This window comes from Strix aluco, chromosome 1 (genome assembly GCF_031877795.1).
Source record: "Strix aluco isolate bStrAlu1 chromosome 1, bStrAlu1.hap1, whole genome shotgun sequence".
Taxonomy (NCBI): domain Eukaryota; kingdom Metazoa; phylum Chordata; class Aves; order Strigiformes; family Strigidae; genus Strix; species Strix aluco.
This window is the reverse complement of record NC_133931.1, coordinates 26206897-26229419: the sequence shown is the minus strand read 5'-3', so window position 1 is coordinate 26229419 and position 22523 is coordinate 26206897. Positions and strand designations below refer to the sequence as shown.

Genomic DNA, 22523 nt, shown 5'->3' with positions numbered 1-22523 from the left:
AAAGCCAAGGACTGTACAGAAAGAGAGGCCATTTATTCAGGCATCATCATTTTCAGCACACACAAAAATTCCCAACAGAACGAACACTTACAGTGCTCTCTTCTCTAGAAAACAACTGGAAAAGTATTGGGGAACTTCATATTGACAACATCTGTTTTCACTGTCTGTATTTTTCCTGTTTGTAACCAAAAGACTTGCTTCCTGTGCTCTTCCCACCTGTAACCTGTTAAAGTTATCCTGGACACCGACAGTCATGATTATTTCTCTTGTATCACTATTATAGAATTTTAACTACAATTCTTTAAGCTCCACTAGCACCTCAGTTACACTTACATGCTTCCAGCCTTCAGTTTTTAATAAGCATTCACCCCTGTGGCTACAAAGGTAACCTGATTCACTCAGAAGACCGATGAGGAGGTGCGAGGCTTACCTCATTCAGAGTCTGCTGATGCAGACCAGTGCCCCATGCTCGCACGCTGAGGTTCTGTGGGAATGTAGAAAGAAGCAAATTTGGGAAAACAGTGGTGACAAGAGCGACAGTTACAAGCAGCTGCAAGAAGAAATACTCTCCTTCCTATTGCTTTTACTCTTTTTGTTGTTTGGGTCCTCTGAGATGGGAGGCACAGGAGGAATTAGATCTCCTTTGTTCTCTCTTTTTCCTTGACACTGTGCTTCATTTCCTTCTCTTGTGCTAAAGGTTAGAGGAAGGAGAAAGTATTGTTACAGGGAATAAGGAGCCAGAGGTCTAAGGCAGTTGTGAATTCATTCATAACAGGCAGGAGACTAAGAATTATGAAGAAATTAATCACCTGGGACTTATGCTTTCCAGGTATTTTTCTTCCAGTTATGAACATTGATCCTAACTGCAGAGGAAACAGCTGCTACGAGGACAGACAGAAGAATCAATTTCTTTTTCATTTGGGGCTTTTTATTTGAAACTAATCGAAAGACCAGAACAACAGCATTTATAAAAGGTACCCAGAATGACAAGGAATCTTCTGTTGATTTCAAGTCACATGTTACATACAGAAACTATTTCATTTCAGTAGCTTATAGTCATAGTGATATTGATCAAAGGCACCTGCAACTGTCTTGGTTGCACATGCACTGTAGTAATTATGCATGCAAATGAGGAAATTAGACTTTTTTGTGGTTGATCACCAGTATAATTACTATAACTGAATATACAATCATGGTAACTGTACACACAAATTACACATGCATGCAGTTTTAAAAACCAAGCGTTGCATTCATTGTCTCTATTTTGATAACGCCCTATGGAAACACTCCACTGGAAACAATAAAAAATATTAACTTTTAAAAAGATGTACATTTATTCAACTGTCTACTGAACATTAAAAAAATATAACAATCCAGTAATTTTGTTTTCCAAGCTGATACATCAGCAAAATCTCACCACTGTCATAAGATTTACCAACTTGAAAAGAATAAGACATTTAAACATAGCCTCTTATTCCTCCTTTTTATATGTATTTATTAACCTGTAACTTCATTAAGGTATTAACAGATAGGTTATTATTTGAAAAAATAATGCGTATGATCAAAATTTTTTAAAAAAGCTGAGCTAAATTTCCATTAGCTCATCACAACTCTAACAGAGATAAGTGGAAATATTTTAAAAGTTTGGATTTTTATCAACCTAAACACTTAAATATAGAGGATTTGATTATACTTCAGGCCAGAAGAGTTGGTGCATTCAAACCCATACAAGGTATTTTTCTAAGGTACATAAACAACCACATGGAAAATACGCTTTCATCCCCCAAGCCCAGATTTTGATCCATCCATATCAACATAAGGAACAGTTTTGCTAGGGCAAAAGCATTTAAGTATTTCAAAGAACGTGACAAAAGTAATAAAATATTTAGATATTGCTGTATTCTGGCAGATCACGGCGTAGTCGTATTGCCTTCAGCTTCTCTACTTTGATTTTTGTTCGCAACAGTTCTTCTTCCAGCTGCTGCTTTCTTTTCAAACCATCTCTTTTTTCTTGGACATAAAGACCAATTTTTCTCTGATTTTCTAATATTATTTGATGTTCTTCTTTCAGCATTTGTAACATCTGTGGGTCATAACCACACATTGGTCTAAAGCGTTCTCCAACCTCAAGCCTAAAAAACTCATCTCTTCTTGGTACAGGAGAGGGAGACATCATCACTCTCATATCAACTGAAGATACTGATGTTGAAGGAGACCTTTCCATAATATGCACCAGCTGGTGTTCTTCCTCTTGTTCTAAGTTCTCATTTTGCTGTGAGTCTATAACCAAAGAAGGAGGAGGTTTGACATCCTCTTCTGATTGCAATTCCATCATGACTGTCGCAGGATGGTGATCCAACATTGCCTGTGGTGAACTGGTACCAGCAATTGTTTCTTTATCGATACTAGCACTAGAACACACAAAATCATATTTAAATAATCGATTAAAAACTATTTTTAAAAGGTGCAGCTGTAAGTAACCAAAGCTTCATTTGAAATACTACTCTGCTATCTCTGCCTAGGACTCTACTTCATTACCCAAGCACAAGTACACAGCCTTCTTTCCACCACACATACACTGCCCTGTGTATTATTCAGGTTCTATTGCTATAAAGGCAGTAGAGCCAACAGAGAACTATCCTGGCAGGCCCTTCTTCTGACACTGGAGAAGCAAGAAGGGCTATTAGTGACCAATGAGAATAAAAACAAAGCAGCAGCAGGTCATGCAAGTTGACAGAGGAAAGAGTTTATATAATATATAATGTGATTTCAAAAGGGCATTAATTTAGATTGAGTGGACTGTGGCAGAAACATTTCCATCTCCAAACTTATTCATCTCCTCCTGTTCTAATGTGTTCCCTGTTTCCAATACATGCACTCAAGTATGTGGTGGTTCGGTTTTTTTTTAATGTAAAACAGTCACTGAATAAAATTACTCAAAGAGCCTTGGGAGAAGAGACCAGAGCTCAAATGATGACCCTGCCAGTAGATTAGGGAATCAAGCTAATCCCTGCTCCTTCTCTTTGAGTCGGTGATCTCAATATTTTACTGAAGCTTCAATAGAAGGCACAGAAATGCTTCCATTAAGAATAGCCTATAGTTCTGTGCATTTCTTTTCGAAAGTACAACGCCCACTTGACTCATCTGTCTTTGTGTAAACCCCTGAGTCAGCAGCACCTCAAATCATGATTTGACATTACATTGGCTTTGATGGTAATACTGGCTCAAGCTGTTCCTGCCACTTCTCTACCATCATTTGTGTTTGAAACCCTACACTTCTGCACATCATTCCTTTATTCAGGTAATGCTTTTTAAAGCCAGATCAGCTTCTTGATCTATTTTACTGTACAGATCTACAAAGAATACTTTCAGCATGACTGGGAAGGCAGTGCAGTGTAACATGGGAACAGGAATACATCAACTTGCTACCGATACCGAAGACAGTGCATCATCATGGCCATGACTGTCTAAAACAACAGGCTATATATAACTAGTGGTTGCAGATACAAGACATTCCCCAACCCTTGTAGAACGGAGCTGCTGCTAGCAGCTAAAGGCAACGAGTGGATCCATGATTAATGTAATATTCACAGATGCTCCCCAACCCTGGAGGACCTGAGTTGCTGTCTATTAAATTGGGGGGTGGGAGGTGTTTACACTTTTTTAATTCCGTGTGAGCCTTACAAGCCACAAACTGAGAAACACTATCTGATTATTAAAACACTGTCCTGGTTAGCAATAGATGTGGGTTCAAATTCCCAGAAGCAAAGGAGAAATTTAATTTGTACATCCTACTTCTTGTGTAAATGCACTCACTAACTCTTTAATCAAAAGGTGGCATGATCATCTCTCCTGCATCTCCCATGGTCTCTAAAACTCTTGGCTTAAAAGAAATGAGCAGTCATGGTTGCAATTTCCAAAGAACCCTGACCTAGCCTGCCATCCATTAACATGAAAGTGCATTTTCTAGAATAAAAGCATGAAAACTTCTCAATACTCAATTGTAAAAATCTTCAGTAGGGTCAGAGCAATGTATTTTCCAAAAGTTAATCCTGACAACCACCCAAACTAATTTAACTAGGTATTTTTTTAAAAGGTCCATCTGAAGCAGGTATTGAAAATAGACCTTTCATTTATTCTCTGAAGAAAACGCCAGGGTAATCTTAATTCTATTGACTGTTACCTGAGCTGCCTATAGAGTACCAATTATATCACCTTACTCCCTCCTCCTCATGCCACAAAGCTTCACCTTTTACTATATACCTCTTTCTCACATTCCTTTTACTCCTCTCACGAGCATCAGAAGTATTATCCTCCACACAGATTTTCACTTGTTTTCCCCAGTGCTGACTGTCATTCTGGGTTTCCCCCTCCTCACAACCACAGCTTCTAATACAGCTTCCCTCCTTATTTGCTGGCTCCTCGCCAGCTTCTAGCCTGAGAAAAGTGGAAACAACCAGCAGGAGAAGCAGGTCATTCTGACAAAAGGAAACAGAGAGAGAGAGAGCAGAAAGAGAAAGCAAGAGAGGTTAAGGAGAAGACAGGTAAGATTTAGTCTAATATAGACTAGAGCCTCCAAACAGTGAAAAATCCATCTCTTAAAGTGTAATCCACAGAACTAGAAAATTACCAAATCTTCAGGTAACTCTGATAAGGCTCTTTTTCTTCTCTTAGAATCAGTTTCTTAAGAGGAAAACAATTAGACAGCAAAGAGAGAAAGAAGGAATTGAGAAACAAAAGAGCTGCCTGTATGGTGGTTACTAATGTTGTTTCTGACAACTTGACTGAAAGAAAGACAAACAGTAGTTACCACAATTGGGGGATGGTGTTTATAACCCTGCAGGCACCCATGATTCACCAGGTTTTGTTTAATCACAGCAAGCTAGAAATTGCTTAAAGGTGCGTCTAAGAATTTGGATTCATTATAAGTTGTATTTCCCTCCTACAAAACCTAAGCCATATCCTGGTGAGTTAAAACCCAATACAAGGTTTTGAACATTAGGGTAAAATGCAACTCAGAGTTAAAATTAGAACTATCAAATAATGATGTATTTGGGCAGGGAAAAAAGTAATCTTTTAAATTATGTTCTTTTTCCTTCAGTGCCCAGTATATTGGCTGTTCCTAGGAACAACCATTTTGGGTAAGCAGTAATCAAGTCAACGTTCCCAGACCCATGAGGGACTGCAAAAAATGTTTAAATTATAGGAGACAAACTATGGAGATCATTAGCTCTTAATCATCCACGAAAAGCGTCAGTGCTTTTTATAAGCCGATCTACAAACCAAAGTTCTCACACTATTTTTTTTTTTCTCCTTACAAAAGTTGGTAGTCAAGACACTGCAACCTTTATTAGCGCAATTAAAAGCCTCGTTTTGTTCCAGAGAATTCTTTGGAACAGTTCCTCCAGGGGCATTCACCAGGAGCAGCAGCACAGCCCAGTTGCTTCAGACTTCTTTACGCAAAGGACCCACAACAGCATATTTTTAGAGCATCTGGCATGTTGGGATTTAGACAATTGTTACCATTCAGTTCAACCAGTGGCACCATGTATCCAATTCAGCGTGTGTGCGCATGCCAGCTTTTCTTAAGAGTGTTACGTTGCTGCACCGACTATCAGTATATCTGATTAAAATACAGAAAGTTTGCTTCCCATTAATCTGCTTGGGAAAATAAGAGAAATCAGAGCTTTCTCAAGGTTGCTGGGGAGTTATTTGACTTTTTTTCCCCTCCTCCCTAGCTTAGTTTTTGTATCTGGAGGAACCAAAACCTGACCCAGGCATTTTTTGATCCCTCAAGGACCAATACAGAACCAGCAGAGTGTTGCAAGTCAGATATGAGGGGCATTAGCCAGCTGTGGAAGAAAGCCTGCATGCTGCCTGCCTGTATTATGTCTGGCTCAAATCTAGACAGTGTGTCTCACTTTACTGAGCAGTAAAAAAAAAAAAAAACTACCAAAAAAGAAAACTTCTAGTGCTGTACCTCTCAGTGTCTGTCTGTATTTAAACTACCTAACGTAGGATACAGAACTGCTTGGAGTTTAGACTGCAATTAGCCTTGCTCCAGTTTCAGGGAACCACTGTCAATGCAAGAAAAGTATAATTTAAAAAAACATTTGCACTCACAAAGCACTGTGGTGTGGGGAGTCAGATTTTTTTTAAAAGGATTGGGGTCGGTTAAAACATTACATGCAAACATTAGAGTAAATGAAAGAAAAAAGGTGTATGAGTAAGGTTTCTTAGCTCTGTGAACTAACTTTATTAAAAATCCTATTTAACCCAGTAATAGTTCCATATGTTGCAAAATGACTGCAGTATTACCTTAAATGGAGGAGAATAGCCATCACTTTGCCAGTGTTTGAATAATCTGCCTATTAAAAGGTAGGGGAGGGGTAGAGGTTGGAGCTACTATTTCTCTTTGATACTCTCTTAACCCTCACTTTCCAGAGTATGACAAAGACTCTGAAACAGGCTTTGAAAGAGAGCTGAAAAAATGAATGCAGTGCTAAGTCACCATAAAGCTTCCCATAAAACAAAAGCAATATTACTTTGTCATTGTTCCTCATTTGGGGATTTTCTCTGATAAACATTTCCTTTAGGAGCCTGAACACAAGCAAAGCATTACAGAGTAGATAGGAGGCGCCATAATTTTCATTCAGTAACAAAATAAAAAGAATCGTCTCACCTTTGAACACCGCTCCTGTCTCTTAAACACACATTGGAAATCTGTGGAATCATCTCCACAACTTTCTTGGTTGGCTCGGAAATGCTGCTTTTACAATCTGAGTGAGTCTCCTTTTGCTGCAATAGCTCCTGTTTGGCATATTCTTTGAGCCTCTTGTACAGCGTGCGCAGGCCCTGTGCAGTACGAGGAGGGCGATCTACTCCGATGGCATTGTAGTTATCAGCTATGATATCCCAGCATTTGTTTTTTTCCACTATTACAGAATGCTTATTGGTATGTTCCTCGAGAATTTTAACATACGGCTTCACGAGTTTTAGCAAATCGAGCTTTTCAGATAAGGTAAAATTAGAAGATCTGGCCTTCCCAACCATTGTTATCTTTGAATTAAGGAAGCCGTTTCTGAAGCCACCATGCAGTCCCTAGCTCTGCTCAGCTCTTTTTCACAAACAGAAAAAGATCAGGCTTAACTAGGCTAGTCTCATTTAGGCCCACGCCTACAAGGGAGGGTTTATTAAAATTCCTTCAGCTTAAGCTGACGCAGGTTCAGGAAATCTGCTTAAGCCAAGCCTGACCTACATAAGGCTTCAGACTGAAGAAGACGAGAAGAAACAAGCAAAATACACTTTTGTATGAAGAGACCAGACATACGCAGGATTTAAAAACATAAAGGTTTAAAGATTAGCACGTTACCCAGCTAAAAATTACCTAATTTAGCTTGAGTAACAAGCTCTGACACATCTCCCTAGCTCTCTCGCACGTATCTCAAACTGAAACCGCGCTCGAGATGATTTTACATGTAACGACGTCCCCAAAAAAGCAACAATTGCTTTGTGAAAGGCACTGAGCGTTACAGGGAGCGGGAGGCGAAGGGCGAGGGCGGCGTGTGTAGAGAGCTCCCTGACAGAGCCCCCGGCCGCCGCGCGCCCGGCGCCATTTGCATAATGCTGGTCCTGCTGTCAATCAGGGGCGGCATATCCTCCAGCCGGTTAGGTTACACTCAGGCGCGGGCTTCGCAGTAAAGCTGAGCTTCTCCTGCACTTGGCAGCCGGCTCCAGCTACCTACACGGGGGCTTCTTAAAGAGCCCGCTTCTCCCGGCGGCTGAGCCTCCAACGCCGGCGGGAGCAGCGACACAGCGCCCGCCAGCGAGCCCCGGGCGCCGCCGCCCCGGCCCTCCGTCGGCTTTTATTGTCCCTTCGGCCCGCAGCTGCCACAGCGCGCCCGCCCCTTCGCGCCGGTGCCATCGCCCGGCGCTGGGCTCCGGCGGCCTCGCCCGGCGCTGGGGCTGCGCGCAGGGCAGGCTGCAGGCAGCCGCCACGCATTTCCCGAGTGCTTTGGAGCCGGAGCAGGCTGGGATTTTCGTAATAGCCACCAGGAAACAACCTACTTTTATAATAATACTTCCAGGCGTTCTTCCGCAATAGAAATGGGATTTTTATTAACGAGACGCGCGTGCTATCTGTGTGCATTTCTAATGCTTGCGTGAAAACGTATCACCTTAAGCCAAGTCCTCGCATAAAAATGCACACAAGACTTCAGATTTCTGTGGTCTAAACTAAATCAACAAATCGGAGAAAGAGAAAAACCTGCAGATGTAAGGAAAGGAGCCCTCAAATACAAAAACCAGAAACTAAGTTTGAAAAATGACGTACACAGCTGAAAGAGTCAAGAGGGTGGAAACAAACACCATTTGATATAGTGGCAACAGCTTCTCAAGCTTAACATGTTCAGCCTTGAAAACAAGGGAGCCTAGAAGGGGGGTGAAGGGAAGAGAAATCTAATTATAGTTTGAAGTATCTTAAGGCTATAAAGATCTAGGTAGAAACTTGTTAGCTGTAAGGGGAAAAAACCCAAGGCAGAGACAAGCCGTATTCAAAACATGAAATTCAAACTAAACAAAGGGAGACTTTTAACTGCTAAAAATCAATTAGCATTTAGAATAACAAGCATGTTTGGAACCATTTCTGAGACTTGGCTTGTCTGTACCACCTATCAAAATTGCGACCAGTCCACTTTGCTGGAATTGCTTTCAAGCCAAGATTAAATAAAGCGTTTTATAGCCTGAAACCCATTACACTAGAATTTGAGAAACAAAATACTCATGTGGTGAGAAGCACTGTATGAAAAACATCACTTCTAAACAACTCATCCTTCCCTATTTCCCCCACACTTTGCACTTTACTGTCATTAAGACTAGAAAGCTGGTGGTTATACTTTTTTTTTTCTAATTTATGCACTTGGTTGTCCTTCAGTAACTGAAAAAAAATTGAACATGCCTCAGATAGTTTAAGCTCTGATGGTATCAGAATTGAGGAGTCACAGGTAAGCCCTATGCTGTACCCTCTGCTGTTTGAAGCAGTAGTGCAGTGCCCAGTCTCTTGACTTTTAGGTTGTGTCATTAAAGGCTCCTTCCCACACTCACAAAGAGCACAGACGAACAATGTCAGGCAGAGGAACCCCAGTAACCCAAATGAAAGAAAGTGAGCCATCAGTCCAGCTGCTCCCAGGGCTGTCAGAAACACGAGCAGCCCAGTGGGCCGAGTCCACTCTCTAGATCACCTTGCAGACTGAAGGAGGGGTAACTGTCCACTGGGTATGGGACTCATGGTGAGATGCCAGGAAGAGTATTTTGGGATTGCAGAAGGCATAGTACAGGATATTTAGAGGAACAACGAAAGGTAAGAAAAGGGAGGAATGAAAGTGGTTTGGGGCAGAACAAGCATAGGAAAATACAGGGGGAAAATGGATAAAAGGAGCCAGGTGCATGTAAACAGGTGGCTGCTCAGTACGGTTGTCCAGCCATGCCCTGTGCCTGATCACTGCAGTTCGTCCTATCTTCTTGTTAAACTACATTTGTAACTATTTTCCTGGGTGAGGGGAATTTCTACTCTGCGTGCATGACTCTGGATGGAAGCGTACCTGCTGGCAGCTGGAGTGGTACCACAGGTCACAGGGGCCCGAGGGCAGAGGCCGGAGCCCATGCTACTGCCTGGGTGCCTGTGGCAGTGTGTGGTCTCTGGCAAACACCAAGCTGGACTAGCCAGCGAGTAGGCTTGGGAGCCAAGAAGTGGAGCAACTGTGCGTCTGGGCCAGATACTGGAGAGACAGAAGGTCTGACATTTGTCTACTCGAGGGACCAGGACACCTGGAGACTAGCCACTGGTAAGGGCTAAATCCAGACCAGCTGCCAGAGAGACCCAGTGCAGGTTTGTGAGGCAGCTGGGAGCCCAGGACCAGCTACTGAGCAGAATGAGAGTCTAAGGCCACTTGCCAGAGGGATCCATATTGTATACATAGGTATTTTTCACAAACAGGCTTTCATCCCAGTCAGACAGTGCAGGGAGAGGATGAGGCCATTAATGCTGCTTGTGTTTGCACAAGTGCTGCATTTTCTGTATGGCTGGCCGTATACATATATATAGTGTGTACATGTGCGCACGTACCTCTTGGGAATACATCCCTGTGGACCTGGCCACAAGGAGCTGCAGCAATCTCCTATACTGGGATACCAGATGCAGGAACTCCTAATATAGACCTATCTAAACTTGTGTTACTCTATCACCTTACTGCTTGATGTTGCTAGAGAGACCAAGTTTCTGTACTCATGCAATTACAGCAAAATACCGCTACAGAGATTTCTTTTGAGCAAGTGCCTGAAGGAACTAGTCTGAATTACATATTGTTCTGCAGAAGTGTAAAATAACCCTTGTAAAAATGAAGCTTGCTGCCAACCAAGATTTCCCCCCCACCCCCCCTTTTTAAAATAGCTCTGCTCATCAGCCTAAGGTCGTATCCGTACTTGGATGCCAAATCACAGAAGGTGAGAAGCCTGGATGCAAATGTTACATATAGACTTATATAGTGTATAACTAACAATAGGTGTAGTTCCAAGACAATTACAAAAAAAGAAATGTCACTGCAGTCCACCCTTCATCCTACGTGTTCCACCAACACTGGCATTGATGCAACACACTGCACAGGCAGTTCAGGGAGATGATCCAGCTGCAGACTAATCAATTTATTTAATTTTTTGGGGCAAGCATAGAGTTTAATAATTGGTTTAAGTCAACATAATTGTGAGACATTGCCAAAACAGGAATTTCTGTCTCCCCCTAACCCTGTCATGTTCCTGCCCCTTCACCGTGCTGATATGAGCACTCACAAATCTTCTGAGCAAGTCAGATCAGGGAACTGATTTGTCTGCAAATTAATCATTTTTTCTGAGCTGGGCAAGTTTTAACCACCAGCAGTTCCCTGATCCAGTATGCCACAGGACAAATAACTCGCAAAAAAGAAATACATTGAAAAAGCTTCTTCAGACTCTATCTGGATCGTTTTAGGAATATGGTTTGCAATGCACCCTACAAAAACTTGTATTAGCATAACTGTGGGAACAGCAAACCACAGGTAGCAGGGAGGAAATTCTGGTCACTGCTGAAGAAAATAGCCATGCATGCACCCCTCACATCATTGCCTTCTGTACCTCTTGTTTTAATCCTATGCACAAGGTACAGCTCATTTTTCCTTCATATTTTCAAGATGGAATTCACTAATCTACTCAGAATTTTGAAAATAAAGTCTTGGATTCAGCATTTTTCTTTATGTGCTTGATGCTTTCCTTTAAAAAACCCAGATGCTTCCCAATTTAAATGTTAATATTTAAAAACCCCGTTTTCAAGTGGATGAAATCATCATATTTGGAAGTTCATGAAGAGGGGGAGCTGTGAGAGTAGATCAGAGTGTTTTTCTAGGGAAATGAAAATCAGCATGATTATTCAAAAAACAATCAACAGCCTCTTGGTAAGGTTGCAGAACTCCAACAGCTGGGAAGTGAGACTCAAAACTACAAGTAACAGGTAGGTTTTTGCTGTGGAAAAGTCTAGAACTAATACCAAAAGAAGGATACAAATAGTGCATCCTGGAGAGCTATCAAGACATGACTGAATCACAGCTATAATACAGTCAGGGATTAAAGTAGCCAAATGACTATGAATTGCTGAAAAAGTTCAGTGGGCCCAAATTTTACAAGTGCCAGATTTGTATCATGGCCAATAACCGCATTAAGTGGCCCATGTAAATTTTGGTATGTTACAAGACAGAACACCCTGTAAAGGAGAATATCTTAAATTGGGGGGAGCATCTTGGATGAAGAGAGAGGAAGGATCCTTTGTTACACAGAACCAAGAAAGAATCTCTCGATGACAGACTTTAAAAAAATGTTAAAAATCACTGTAAGGTACATGATTCAAAGACAAAAAACATCTGAGAGAATTAAGGATGCCCTAAGAAAGAACGTATCTTGAAAGATGTAGTTTGGATCAGACAGCAGACTTGAACATTGAAGGGAATGACACCAGCTTCAGAGATTCAGGCTGGGACCTTCTAGTGCAAAAAATATCAAATCAACAGATAAAAGACTGCTAAACTCTGAAGGTGCTCTGCCCACAAAGTGGTAGCCCCAGAATAAGTCTGAAGGACATCTGCTCCTATCTAATAATGTACAAGCAAACCAGCTTTGCAGAGACCTGGGCCTTAGCATTTGCAATCACCTAGGAGCCTGAAAATCTTAAGAACAAGAGGATGACTGCAAGATTTGAATCAAAGCTGAAGTGAAACCCTGATGCCCCCTCCGCTTATGAGAAACTGTAAGAACATTCAGCAGCTAGGATGGGGTATGTTACACATCACTGAATATACTGGGGTATACTGGCAGCGGAAACATTTGGCAAGTATTGAGGCAGTTGCTCACACTTGCAAATGAATTTGGCAGCTGCATAAGATGACTTGAGAGTGTCTATAGGTAGTAAGGGCTGCAAAAGTTCCATTAGGTCATCCTATAGCCCTCTTTACTGACACGACAGCAAGACAGTGCCAAGTCACTTGATCTGCCTGTCTTAAGAGCCTTCTGCAGCAAAGGGTGGGTCAGAAAGTTTTCAACTCCAAAGGTTTCTCATAGGGACAGTTGTTTCATGGGCAGTCTCCAAAACTGAGGGTTGCAGGCATTATTCATTAAAGAGAAGGTTGAGGATGACAAAGTTTCGTGAGCCAAAAGTTGCAAGATGACTTCACCTGGAAGTTACAGTGCTTAAATACATTCTCACCAGACTTCTTAGAAATATTTTTAGATTCAGTTGTGTTTCAAATAGCTTTCTCATTTCACTTGATTTTTTGTCTTCATCAACACTTTCACCATCAATTTTGTACTTTCTTGTTCTTCTCCTTGCTGTAGCTGAACCTCTCAGACCACTCCTTTCCTTTCTCCTGCACAGTTACTTCTAACTTCTGTCCTGCATTGAGGGCGGGGATAAACAGGGGAAGCTTTACCTCTCTTTTTCAGCATCTATTTCTGTGATCACCATCTAGCACGTATTAACTTCTAACATCTAACAGTTCTTGCAACTGCTGCAAGAACAAGGATGCATGTATCTCATGACAAGCACAGAAAACGCAGACCTTAACAATGTAATTATTACCTTTAAACTGCTCTCTTGAAACTACCCTGAATTACACATGGCCTACTCCAGAGCTCTTATAAGCTAAAATTCCAAGCATAAAAGCTAACTACACATCCATCCCCTCTACTGATGTAAGGCATTCTCTCTACATTTATCCCACTGAAATGGGAAATATTTAAATTAGACAATTAAAATACCCCCCATGCCAAATTTTAAAGAATTTATCTTCATCTCAGTCTTACATTCCAGGGCCCACACATGCAGATCTGTAACCATCCTTCAAACTAAGTTTGGCTTAAAGCTACAGGATTCTAAATTATAATACTAAGTGACTGTACAGCACCATGAATTAGCCCTCCACTTTATAAGTCACATCCTTAAAAAAAGAGAAGCTGAGTGCTATTTTTCACAAATTCAGAAGTGCATCCAGTTCTTAATACATGCTTGTATTTTCTCTGATCCTCTCTTCCAACAAGTTTTTTGATGACTGATCAGAAGCAGCTGAGAAATACAGAAAGATTTGAAAGTATGATTTTCTCAGGATGTTTTGCTTAAATTCTTAAATCCCCATTAGCAAGATAGCCTCTAGAAAAGGAAACTTTGTAAGAGAAGCCAAGTTTCTGCAATTCTCCCATCTTTTCATAGATTAAAATTTTGGAGATTATCCTTTAAATACTAACCTCAAAATACTTCCCCATGCGCTATTCCCTGCATTTGACATAGGGGCAGCTTTCTCCATTCTTCTAATTTTGCCTAGTGGATGTTTTGAGGACAGTGAGATAACCATCTTATCACTAACTTGTTGATTTTAGGAAAGTCATATTGTGACAAAGCTTCTGTTTCTGAGGAAAACTTAAGGCCTAAAGCCAAAAGCTGGGACTGAATTCTAGTTATGCTGGCATGGCAACAAAGGGGATCTAAACAATGAGCGTAGCCACAGAAAGATTTGGCGACTATCTTTGAAGGGATCCAGGCCAAGTCTGTAATAATACTCATGATAGCTCAGAAAAACCCTTCCAGTTCCGTTCAATAAGGCATTTCTTGTCCCTCCATCTGATAGCTACATCTTCCCTTAAATCCACCTTCCCCCCAACCTGAGGGAGGAAAGAAACCCAAACAACTCCCACACCCCAAACTAGGACTTTCCAAAGGGTGGGAGAGTGGAAGAGAAAAGCATCCAAGAGATTTGGAACAGCCATGTATTTCTGTTTTGCCCATTTTCACTCCTCATACACACACAGCCTGATAATCAATTTTGATAATCAAGAAGAAAGTAAGAAATGTGTACAACTTCCCTCAGAATGAGGAAACTGAAAAAATTAGTACTGCTAAACCTGAATCCTTGAAAATAGTCTCTATACAGAGTATTTCCTAAATTCCTCATTTTTAAAGTTACGGTATTAGATAATTTCATTTTCTATATATTGCAGACTATATGCCATGTGTTTGCATGCAACTCCTGGGAGCTAAATTATAAGAAATTTATTGGGATAGTAAGTTCATTTCCTAATACATCCCCCACCGCCCCTTGGAAAGGGGAGTTTGCATTATATTTGCAGTTTCAAAATTAGGTCTCTGTCTCTGCACAAGAAAGAGTATCTAAGTATTTTTTTCTTGTTTACAAATTTTAATTTTCAGTAAATTAACAAGTTAAAGAAAAATGCATAAGAGATTATCATTGCATGCAGCACAGCTCTCTTCAGTAGTGGATATATCACTACTCAAAAATAAAACACCTAGCAGTTTATATTCTTTTCATTGTAAAGAACAACAGTTCCATTCAATAGGCAAGTTACTACTGCAAAACTTTCACTTTAATCCCTCCAACTTTCTGGAAAATGTTAAATATCTTACATCTAATATAACTCTGAGTTTTTTTACTTTCTGATCATGTAATACCCTTCTGATTTCTGGTTTCCTTCCCCTCTCCTTCATTATCTCCATTAGTTCAAATACACATATTGGAGCATGCTTAACTAGGACAAATGAGAAGTGTCAATTCACTTCTCCTTTTTCAAATGTGTGAATATCCTGGTTTTATCATCTATCTTTACATAAAGCCTAGTTGTTCCATGACAGCAAAATATGATATCAAATTATAAATTACGTTGCAGTAAGTGGAAATATCACACTAGAATTATGCAAGTCTGGATTTGTTTTACTGCAGACAGCTACCCTAAGAAAGCAGCTTTGCAGTTGCTGAATGTTATATGGTATGTTGCCTTTGGTGGTGAAGCTGGTTTAAGTTCCTTCTTTCCATCTCTTGGTTGCTAATTTTACTACCACAGCGTATCTTACCACTGAGCTGGTGGGCAGCCCAAATTCAAGATGAGTAACACTGGTTAGGGTGTGAACTTCTTCCACAGGCTGATGTATCACATAAGCACACTATACTCTCCTGCTTGCTTTCAGTCTATGGCAACTGACTCCACGTTATCTGACCTGCTACAATCCAATAATGGGTTCTCCACTGGTCGACTGTAAAACTAAAGAAGTAGGGAATTCATAGCTGCTGCATTTGGTGCTTTTGAGCACAGAATTGGAAGCCCTTGAGAACAGTGTTCTGCTCGGTATGTAGCTCTAGTCACCACCATACATAAGGTGACGAATCTATAGGAAGAGGAAAGAAAAAAAAAACCCAACCACAAAACCCCCTGAAGAGTCATGAGAACAAGCAATGTCAGACTATACTGCTTTGCTATTATACCATCTCCATGTATTAATGTAAACAATGCATTACCACAGCCAGGGGGAACTCTGTGCATAATCAGCTGGGAAAATGCTAGGGAAGGTCTTATGCCACCATCAGCATAGAAGACATCATCTCACATCCCAAGGAAGAGCACCAAGCAAAAGGTGTTGTCCTCAGGACATGGCAGAGAGTCCCAAAGCTACAGACAAGAAGAGGCAAGCCATGTAGGACTAAATAATCACAAAAGTCTCAGTGAAAAGTCTACCTGCAACACGTTGACTGCTGGGCAGTGGGGTACTGGGCCAATAGGTGACAATTTGCATGTATACCCACCACGACTGATGTGTAAATGAGTAGTTCTGGAACCAGTGTCAGATCAGAGATATGGACAGTTTCTCTTCGGATACATTTACATCAATCCAGTTTTCTTAACCAATCCCCATCTCCTGAGATGAACTGATCAAACAGGTACAGATGACACCTAAACAGCAAAGAAACTATCCTGAATTGAGAAACAGCTTGTCTATAATTTTGTCTATTCACTATTATAAACTATTCTGTCTATAACATGGCAAGAAGAAGAGTAAGAAATTACAACAAAATTTACAAACTTGTAAGATCTAACTTGCAAACAATGCAGTAATAAATTATTTACACTCAGGCATCCAGTAACACCTTAGTTGTACTAAGGTACTTGGTAATTATTAAGAGCTACAGATGTTTATGCAGTGTCTTTTACCCAAAGACTTAACTGCTCTACCAACTGTTTATAAAAACATTTGAAGGGCCCACTAAACTGCAGCTATACACGCAGCTTCACTACTAAAATAGACGGAGGGTAAAAATACTCCTGACTGGAATATCTTTTCCAGTTCAATCTGTGAAATGCAGTAATAGAAATGAGCGCAATAACAGAAATTACAATTAATGCTTCTACTTTTGCAGATATCCAAGTAATTCTAGCAATAACATGCTTCATTATGAGGTATCAGGCCTGAATGGTTTCAGTTGTGTTATCTAGAAACCCAGAGTAAGCAGTTAGACTGAAACCGGACAATATGACAAATCCTGAAAATAACGTTTTTTAATCCTCTGATTAAAAGTGATAGGCAATTGATTGCTACTGTTGTAACTGCATGAGGAGTGCATTTTCTCTTACCATATTCAAATTAATTGGTTAAGGGTGTTTTTATTCACATCAAGTGACAGGAGATATCGGACTAACCTGTAACAATGTTCTAGGAAGCTGAAGGAGCCAAACGTTCCTATTACGAAAATAAAACTAACTTAAATGAGCAAAGAGTCTAAACCTTATAAACCAATGTACTCAGTAAACATTAACATTCTAGAGAACGTATATTTAAAACTATAGGCAACTAATAGATACAGTTAATATCATAGGCAACATTCAGAAACATCTGTCCAGAGACATAGGGTGAACACATTAACCCTGTTATGAAATACAGTTATAATCTGTCTTCATTATCAGCTCAAAGATAGTATTTGCGTATGACTCCTGACAAAGTTCCTCTTGGAAGACGCATTAACAGGTGTTAGTGATGGATGAAAGACAGAGTACTCCTGAACCAAAAACCAAACAGGAGGTGAGGTGTAACAGAATAAAACTTTATATCCAGCTCTTCTGTTCACCTACATCAGGTTCAAACAATGAAACCTCAGTCCAACTAGAACGTTGCGTCTAACTGTACAGGTGAAAGAGCTACTCATTTACACACATGATATAGTAAGCCTGAAAGAAAAAAACAGAGCAACATTCTCCTAGATTAAAAATACCAACAGAAAGCAAGCTGCACACTCAGATAATAAGCATAAATAACATTCATTATGTATGCTCTATATAAATAAAAATATATATATTAAAACCATTAAGTTGAAGGTGGCAATGTAAGTAAAAACCTCAGTTCTAGCCAATCTCACTTACTAGCAACGCTGAGGAGATACTAAGTATAGTTCAGAGTTCTGCCCATCCATTGTTTCTTCAAATTCAAATTATTTGTATTTTTTTATTATTGCTTATAGGTCCTCAGAATGTAGTGAGGACAAGTAGAAACCAAGCACTTTTAAGAGCTGCAATAATATCCTTCCAAACACATTTATGATTTTGTTTTCAGTTACTGTTAAATAGTTTAGGACTGTTAAAGTAAATCTCATTTTTAAAGAGCATGCAGACCTATCTGATAGAATTCTCTGGAGGCATGTGAGAAAAAGCACTAATGACAATGTCAAATAAATTACCTCCCATCCACACATCTGTTGTCAGCGTCAACAAGTACTATATTCTGAATACAAAACAAAGGTACCAAAGAGATTGCTGTGCTCTTTACTTCTTACAAACAAGCAAACACCGATTCATAAAGTAGTAGTAAAGTTCATTTTCCTACAAAGACATACATTTATGGAGAAACATAATTTTCCAGTATTCACAACTCATAATCACCATTAGTAAACTGCCTGTTGAACAGCATGTTCAATATCTTACAGTTCAAACTGTCTCAAAATTACAACACACAGGCAACAGCTGCTACAGTCTTATTAAAACATCTTTAGAAATAGCACATCTCATAGGCCTTCAGTCCCTCACACTTCACTTTTATTAGTGAAATTTTAGGTAAAAGTTTATTTTGAAAAGAAGCCTAGAAAAGCAAGCATTTTTTTAAGCCAGATATGCTATAATTTTTAGATTGGTGCTATCTAATCAAATCCTTACTTGCCTACTCCAGGAAATGGACACCATGTGTTTGATAAGTTTTTCTGAAAGAATGCGCAGCATTTTCAGGGCTGGGTTTCAGAAAGATTAGCTCTATGAACAGTGCAGTTGTCCCATGGTCCACAGGTGTTTCACAAGAATTTCAATGGAAACAGGGGTATTTATTTACATGTTCCACTGCTGCACTGGGAACCCAAACACAGCATCTTTGAGCATGATATAAAGCTAACAATCAGTATATCATCCACATTAAATGATATGGAGACAATAAACCAAAATAATGCATAAACCAGACTTTTTCAATCTTTAAATTATTTGAATGCCCCTTTAACAGAGAACTCTTCTTTGACTGCCGAGACTGGCAGTCAGTTATAATTCCATTACAATATTAATAATAATAAAAACCCCAAACTGACTCTGGCTTTCACAACTGGTTTCCATTACTTCTGAATTTCATACCAAAAACATCTTTGACCAAACAATTTCACACTACAAAGGAGGTTACAGTTTACACAATCTACATAATTGCTACATTAGCTGTAATGAATAGCAGACAAAGTGACGTAACGGGCAGAAGCTGTCTTGGAAAATATTAAATTATTAAGAAATTACGTAAGATTTAACGGAGCCTCATGCAGGATTTGTTTTCACAGTACAGTGCTTGCATCACAGTGAACCTGATGACCACAACTAACATTGACATTAGATATCCTTCTTTTATACCACATTTCATCGTAGCTTTACAAAGACTTGCAGGGTTAGCCCCATTCGACAGACATAGAAAGGCTTTGGCACAAAATGGCTTGTCCAGTCACTCAGACAGCACAAACAACGTCAACAGAAACAGCTCACCCAGTCTCACTCCACAACTTTTTGATTGTTTTTCTAAAATCAGAGAACCCGTACCAGCTGCACCCAGAATTCATGATACTGAAAAAGCATTTGCTATCTCTTTTCCACGTCACAACATTTTTTGTTGGGAAAACTGCTGATTTCGCAGATTATTTTGGAAATAAATCCACTAGTTATCTTTCAAGTGCACTGCTAGACAGAACCAGCAGACACAAATTTTTGCAGATGTACCTATAGGGAAGAAGGACCACTCAAAGAACCTGTCCCACACACACTGAAAATTTTCTGCAAGTATGAGCTTCATCAGAAGAACTGGAAGTTACAGCATGGGGTAGATAAACACAAAAGCCCTAAGACCAGAAGGACTTAAGACATAAAAGGAGGCTGCATTTTCCCACATTAGCTCTGCCAAGCAGAGTGCAATACTCTGGGTCACATGAGATGATAATGGCAGCATCCTCTCAGGGCCATCACAGGGGACAGATCAACCCTCATTTTCTGGGGGTGAAACCAAACAAGAAGAGTCAATGGGAAGGGCTCCCCAGAGCACCTTATAGAATGAAGGGAGTTGCTGCCTACTGGGGCCTGAATTCGTAAGATGCTAGAAAGTGCATCTGGAGTTTGCACGAGGCTTATAATGAGATTTTTGAAGGGAAAAAAAACAAGAACAAGCAAACAGGGACAGATGAAGGTGGTTCAGGGAGGAACAAGCACAGGGAAATAAAAGGAAAAAAGCGGCCACCTTTAAACAAGTGACTGGTTAGTATGCTTGTCTAGCAATGCACTGCACTCTATTGCCACAGTCTGTCCCATCTTCTTATTAAACTACATTTCTAAATATTTTCCTGTGTGAAGGGACTCTCTTCTGTATGCATAAGTGTATGGAAGGGTACATGCAAGCAGCTGAAGCTGGACCACACACACGTCATAGGGCCCAGGTACCTAATGCACCAGTGGAGAGGCCAGAGTACATGTATTCTGCCTGGGTAGTGTGTGTGATCACTAGCAAACCCCAAGCTGGACTAGCTGGCAAGCAGGCTAAGAGGCTTGGGAGACAACTATCGGAACAGCCGTGAGTCTGGGCCAGATATCAAAGAGACCAGAGGGTCTGAGAGTTGGCTACGGGAGGGTCCAGGAAGTCCAAGTGAGTTACTGGAGAGACTAGGATATCGGGGGATTGGCTGCTGGTAAGTCCAGCTACCAGAGACGTGTTTGTATGTACGTGTCACTTGTGCACCAGGCACCTGGGAGACCAAGAGCCCACCACTAAGTAGACCAACTGTCTAAGGCCAACTACTGGAGGGACCTATTGTTTTTACCAGTGGGAGCAAGTGGACTGGGACCTGTGGACTTTGTGTTTCATATGCCCATGTGCCTGCAGCTGTGGTGTCCAACAAATCGAGGAACCAGTTACTGAACAGACTGTGTGTAAGTTACTGGAGGGATCTATATTCTCTCTGTGTGTATATCTATATATAAATATATGTATATTCATTTAGATTCCACAAATAGGCTTTCACCCTGGTCAGGCAGAGAGGGGACAGGATATGTTTGTGCAAGTGCTGTATTCTCTGTCTGTGCTGGCCTGTGTTACCAGCCATGTGTATACGTATGTATGTATGGGACACTGCGTGCCTATTGGGAACACGTGCTCAGCCTCACTATTGGCTGGACCCTAGGACACAGAGCTATGGCAGCTTTGCTTCTGTCAGGCTTCCAGACTTAGCAGCTCTTATCACAAACAAAATTAAATATAACTTTGTTAAAGCCTTCTGAATTATAATTCCAACCATTATGGAATCAAGGTGATAAGCAGCCATGAAATGCTCTTTTAAAACTCTACTCATTACACAAAGTATTACCAGTTAAATGAACCCTAAAACAAAGAGAAAGATCACTATCAATGTAATTAATTATGAGGAAACAAGAGTGAGTTAACAGTAAGACAGATGTTGAAATGCCTGAGCTGACTCCAAGAGGAGTGTTTTTCATCCAGCAATGTCAGTAACCCAGTTCAAGTGCAACGCTTTCAAGATGTGCTCGGCTCCCGAGGTTGTACACCTGCATTCGCACAATGCAGAACGTCCCTGCGCTGTATCTGTGGTTGGGGCACACGGAGAGTGGGAAATGAAGACACTCAACCCCACAGAGTCATTCAAGTCCATCAAAGTGCATTTGCTACAGTTCAGACACTTTAGTATCTTTGCACTGCTGACTACCTAGCTTTTTGGAGCAATGTACTCCCCAACATAAGAGGACATGGACCTGTTGGAGCAACTCCTGAGGAGGCCACGAAGATGATCAGGGGGCTGGAGCACCTCCCTTATGAGGACAGGCTGAGAGAGTTGGGGTTGTTCAGCCTGGAGAAGAGAAGGCTCAGGGGAGACCTTACAGTGGCCTTCGAGTATCTAAAGAGGGCTACAGGAAAGATGGGGAAGGACTCTTATCAGGGAGTGTAGGGATAGGATGAAGGGTAATGGTTTTAAACTGAGTGTTAATTTAGATTAGCTATAAGGAAGAAATTCTCCACTGTGAGAGTGGTGAGACACTGGCACAGGTTGCCCAGATAAGCTGTGGCTGCCCCCTCCCTGGAAGTGTTCAAGGCCAGGTTGGACGGGGCTTTGAGCAACCTGGTCTAGTGGAAGGTGTCCCTGACCATGGGCTGGGAGGTTGGAACTAGATGATCTTTAAGGTCCCTTCCAACCCAAACTATTCTGTGGTTCTATGAATATTCATTATGGGGAGTAACAAATGAGTAAGTGCACACACATGAATGAACAGAGCCAGGTCTGCTCTGATGCCACACTAGACTTAGTAGTCCATGCATGAACCCTGAGCACCCACTGGAGACACTGAAAAAACCAGCTCAGATCTTGCACTGAAGAGAAGAAACCCTCATGAATTCTGAAAGATGTGAATCCATGCAGAACGGTTAGCATTCTCTGCATGAGGCCAACCAGGTCTCCAAATTACACCACTTCTCCACTATTTAGGGTATCCTGACTCTCATCCTGATATTACTCTGGATTAGAGCGAGTTGACTATAGTACTCTCTGGAAGACACACACCTCAATAGCAGCACTAACAACTGACTTCTAAAACATCAACTTTTTTTC

General features: G+C 40.8%; 2 protein-coding genes across 5 annotated transcripts in view; both read right to left on the bottom strand.

Annotated features, from left to right (window-relative positions):
- RAD54B (RAD54 homolog B) overlaps positions 1–22523 on the bottom strand; it is a 67070-nt gene that overhangs the window by 40355 nt on the left and 4192 nt on the right. The window contains exon 1 of one of the 4 annotated variants that reach the window (XM_074815873.1): positions 6683–6698. The exons of the other annotated variants lie outside the window; for them this stretch is intronic. The gene's annotated coding sequence lies outside the window, so the exon portion shown is untranslated. Of the gene's footprint in view, positions 1–6682; positions 6699–22523 lie in introns of those variants that run through there. 4 annotated transcript variants of the gene reach the window in all.
- FSBP (fibrinogen silencer binding protein) lies at positions 907–7986 on the bottom strand. The gene is made up of 2 exons (XM_074815886.1): positions 6683–7986; positions 907–2411 (listed from the first exon to the last, which is right to left on the bottom strand). Exons 1-2 carry the CDS (start codon positions 7051–7053, stop codon positions 1886–1888), a joined length of 897 nt encoding a protein of 298 aa, XP_074671987.1. The 5' UTR covers positions 7054–7986; the 3' UTR covers positions 907–1885.